General features: G+C 37.6%; 1 protein-coding gene across 1 annotated transcript in view; it reads right to left on the bottom strand.

Moving 5' to 3' along the window:
* LOC107662981 (E3 ubiquitin-protein ligase HECW1-like) overlaps positions 1–4,809 on the bottom strand; it is a 38,812-nt gene that overhangs the window by 2,190 nt on the left and 31,813 nt on the right. Inside the window, exons 18-25 of the mRNA XM_016453113.1 lie at positions 4,735–4,809; positions 4,483–4,589; positions 3,039–3,153; positions 2,423–2,536; positions 1,947–2,099; positions 1,393–1,491; positions 488–617; positions 117–263 (exon numbers count right to left, since the gene is read on the bottom strand). The exon at positions 4,735–4,809 is cut by the window's right edge and continues 8 nt beyond it. Coding sequence (XP_016308599.1) covers positions 117–263; positions 488–617; positions 1,393–1,491; positions 1,947–2,099; positions 2,423–2,536; positions 3,039–3,153; positions 4,483–4,589; positions 4,735–4,809 — 940 coding nt within the window. The remainder of the gene's footprint in view (positions 1–116; positions 264–487; positions 618–1,392; positions 1,492–1,946; positions 2,100–2,422; positions 2,537–3,038; positions 3,154–4,482; positions 4,590–4,734) is intronic.

Below are 4,809 nucleotides of genomic sequence, written 5' to 3'. Positions count from 1 at the left end.
GAGAGACCACCCCCTCCACACACACACACACACACACACACACACACACACACAGAGGTCAGATGTTAAATGGTGGTAAACGGGCAGAGAGTAAATCAGATGATAAGCATGCTTACCTCGTAAAAGCCCCGGACCAGAGCCTGTGTCTGCTGGACAACACCTCGCTCCACCCTCCACTTCACCATCCGCCCGATATACTCCTTCTTATTCTTCTCTGTCACCTGCACATTTGTCCCGCCAGACTTCAGCTCCCGCTCGGTCACCTGACATATATTATTATTATATTACCTGACAAGATATGTTTTGTTTAATTCACTCCACTCTTCCCAATTTTTATAAACCATGGGAATCTTTAGGCAGCTGTTTATTACAAATATATATACATACATATACATATATATATATATATATATATATATATAACATCATAATACACATAATATATATATATAATTAAAGACAGAATTAGTTTTAGGGTTTGTCCCACCTGTCCGAACACTTCCTCATTGACTGTGAAGGTGAGATCCAGCACTTCTGTGATGTCATTGTCCTTCATCCACTGTAAGCTCTGATGAAACTCCTCATCCAGGTACTCCAGATCACTGAGATCCGTGGCTCTGCAAACAGGGGTAACAATGAACATGTGTTTTTACAGTCAATATATTACAAGATATTGTAGATTGGTCAGGCCAACTAATTGACTGATAACTGGCATTACTTCAAGATTGCTATGGCCGTTATAATAAATTTAAGTAAGTATTTAAGTAAATAATGTATAAAAATACATGTTAATTTAAGCCATTTTAATTTCATTTCAGTCATGTCTCATTTTGTTATTGCAAAATTGCAATAAGAGTGAATTTAGGTCCGTTTTGACATTGAGATGGTTGTCAAAAAACAGCTGAATTTACTGTAATTAATCCTTGATCAAATGCATTTAAATATCTGCTTCCTACTGGCTACTGAAAATCCCATTTCTGTCAACTACTAATCCACAAGGACACAAACTATTGTTCAACAGTTTGGGTGTAGTAAGATCTTTTTTTATTTTATTTAATTAATACATTTATTCTGTAAAGATGCATTAAATTAATCAAAAGTGACAGTAAAGACTTTTATAGATTTTATAGATTTCAATTAAATGCTGTTCCTGGAAAAATGCAAAGCAACTCTTGAGCACTAAATCAGCATATTAGAATGACTTCTAAAGGATCATGTGACACTGAAGACTGGAGTAATGATGCTGAAAAAAAAAAAAAATCAATTAGATTTGTGTGTTTCAATTAAGATGCTTGTATACAACACAACAAGCTCTAAATTTATGCCAGTTTTTTCATAGTTTTCAAAGTCTGCGTGTAGTTGAATGCATTGAATGGTTTCTGGTCCACTCACAGTCTGAGGAGAGCTTTATAAAACGGGCGGGTGAAGAAGGCGTCCAACAAATACTGATGAATCAAAGCCAGGCCAAGAATTCGACCGCTGAAACGGAACCTGAAAACACACGTCACATCATGCGGTCAAAACAAACAAGACATTCTGCCAATAACAACAGAAGCCTGTGAGAGCCACCAATGGCATAACTTGACATAACAGTCGTGGCCTAATGGTTAGCGAGTCGGACTTGTAACCCGAAGGTTGTGGGTTCGAGTCTCAGGTCCAGCATGAATTGTTGTTGGGGGGAGTGAATAACCAGCGCTCTCTTCCACCCTCAATACCACGACTGAGGTGAGACCCTTGAGCAAGGTACCCAACCTCTAACTGCTCCCCGAGTGCCGCAGCAATATGGCTGCTCACGGTGTGTGTGTGTGCACTTGGATGCACTAATTCTGAGTATGGGTCACCATACTTGGCCACTTCCCTTATTTCTATGTCAATGACAATTCAGTATGCATTCTCATACTACACAGGAAGTGGAATTCCTTGGGAGGAAGTGGAAAGAACCTTACCATTCCAAATGGTTTTCCACAAAAGCAGACATGGGGCTGATCTGGACAGTGTACGTGTCGTTAGCGGAGTATTCAAACAGGCCATAGTAAGGGTTAAACAGCTCCTGAGACAGCAGGAAGAAAAACTCTCGCGATGGTCCGCTGTAGTCCAGTCTGGAAAGAAACGCAGAATTCAGATAACCACAAATAACTTTTTGCCTTTCCTCTGTGTTTAAGCTATCTGAATAAAAATAAAACATAACATTACCATTTAAAACTAATAACAGATGATGTATTTTATATACCAATTTATTAAATAGACAATATTTGGTTATTCTGAGATTACTTGGCTAATGACTAACCAGCCATTAATTACCATTGTGCTGATTCGTTTGCTTTCAACTTTAAAAATATTTAAGTATATATATCAGTAATTATGTATATGTCATATTTGCTATCATTACATTGTGTTATGTACAAACAGTCATCTGCCTCACCCTTCCTCCCCGACAAAGGTGATGTACAGCTTGTTTCTCTGGAGCTCTTTACGGGAGTAGGCCATGACCTGGTTAAATGTTCCTTCTAACAGATGATCTCTTCTGACGATCAGTCTAAAAAACAAGAAGTCAGAACTGTAGGACATGCATCTGGCAGATCCTACTTTAAAGGCCTCACACTTAATACTTTTATCCATCAAGGACACATTAAGTTGATCAAAAGTGACATTGAATACATTAATAATGTTCCAAAATATTTGTATTTCAAATAATTTGTATTATTAATTATTTCAAAATTATCACAGTTTCCACAAACACATTATGCAGCAAAAACTATTTTAAACATTGATAATAATAAAAAAAATGTTTCTTGAGCAGAAAATCATCATATTAGAATGATTTCTGAAGGATCATGTGACACTGAAGACTGGAGTAATGATGCTGAAAATTCAGCTTTGCATCACATGAATAAATTACATTTTAAAATATACAATTTACAAATTAAAACAGAAAACAGTTATCTTAAATTGTAATAATAATATTTCACAATTTTACTACTTTTACTGTATTTTTGATCAAATAATTGCAGCCTTGGTGAGCAGAAGAGACTACGCACTTGATCTTGCCGGGTCCTTGCCCGTAGCCCTTTGCCTCCAGCTTCCTGTAGAAGTTGCGCAGTTTGGCTTCAAAATCTCTGCGGTAGGGCGCTGGTGCCCGAGCCCTCTGGGTCCCTGAAACACAGCCACAAATCATCACCACAGATGTCAAATCTAGCTTACTATACTGTACATATCAGTCATCAGGGAAAGACTGTCAAGGATCAGCAGGCCATCAAACAACTCAGAAAGAGTTCACCTTGAGAACAAACACACGAAAAGGGGAAATGATTATTCCTTTCATTACATTAAAGACATGTTTCAGGGCAAAGATTTTTGATAATGTTTCGGAGGACAGTTTTATCTTCAATCATTTTTGTCTGGTTTGTCCAAACATGCACAGCAGTCATGTTCTACAAAACTGACTAGTTACAAAAAAGACTAGTTAACCACATTATGAACAGAAGGAAATGTGGCAAACAAAGGTTTGTATATTCACACACTACAGGTTTGGGGTCTGTAAATGTGCTCATGACACAGAGAGGGGCAGCTGGGTTGGGACAGTATTTAAGGCTGGAGAGCGGCTGACCTGGAGAGCTCTCACCAGACAGACAGCAGGCTGGAACGAGAGGAGTTCGCTCAAGGAAGCCTTTATCAGAGCAGATCAGAGTGTGTCAATAAACTATGACTGGACTTTCCTTGCAAACTTGAGGTTCTTCATGTAAGTAAATCAATTTAAGACCAATTTAAATGGGATGATGTGTCTTCAAAAGGTGGTCAGGGACACATATTCAGTGCTTAACAATGTTTCATTCACATTTGTGACTAAAAATAGATGTGTGAACTGTAAAATGTACTGTATTTAGGAGCATGTGTGCAAATAAAAAAAAGTCCCAGTGGGTCCTTAAAAAGTCAAAAAATTCTATTTTATGAAATTTAATCTTAAATGTATAAAATGGTATATAAAAAAGTCTTAATTATCATTTTAGGAGGTCTTAAATTTGGGTATGGAAAAACTGGAATCATGTTAATTCAACATAAATTTCAAAAGGCTTTGATTTCATTAAATAAATGTGAGCGCTGCATGTTCAAAGTCAAAACGGTGCGCTGTTGCATGTTCTACAGGCTTACGGTTTCAGATAAGTTTGCAATCAATGAACAGCACGCATTTATGCCAAAAGGTTGCTTATGATCTACTGTTGATGAATTATGACAATGTGTATGGTGTTTATATTGTAATATGTTATAGATGGTTGTAAGAGTGCATACTTTATACCAAGCACCAAATCCTGATATAGGAGATTTTGCTTTAAGCATTTGAGATGTTATTGGAAAGTGCAAATGAGGCCTAGGAATGGTTTTGATTTGCAAACTTTACTTGATGTCACATCAGGTCATATCTAAACAATTATGTAGTTTGCAGAACATCTGAAGGATAATGTTGAAAGCTCTTGGGCGACTCACCTGGAGAGTTTTGAGGAGAGGAACCAGGAGAGCATCGTGGAGAGAAGTTGAACCCGGGGTGAAATGATGTGAGAGGAACGTAAGACATGATGTCCTCCTCAAACAAACTGAAAAGCATAGCAAAACACGTTCTGAAAAAAGCATGTATGACAGATTATAAATGCTACTCTCAGGAAACATTGCCTGTGCATTAATAATATATATATATATATATTTTAGAATGGCCAGTTCATAGGATGGAGGGTGCTTTACCTTAACAGCATGACCAGATCAGCATCACATGACAGCTTCTCCAGTCTCTGTGTGCCTTCGGTTCGGATGTGATGC

Source organism: Sinocyclocheilus anshuiensis, unplaced genomic scaffold, assembly GCF_001515605.1.
Source record: "Sinocyclocheilus anshuiensis isolate Anshui unplaced genomic scaffold, SAMN03320099.WGS_v1.1 scaffold1659, whole genome shotgun sequence".
In the NCBI taxonomy this organism is placed as follows: Eukaryota; Metazoa; Chordata; class Actinopteri; order Cypriniformes; family Cyprinidae; genus Sinocyclocheilus; species Sinocyclocheilus anshuiensis.
Note: the sequence above shows the minus strand (reverse complement) of the source record. Positions and strands in the feature narration are given on the sequence as shown.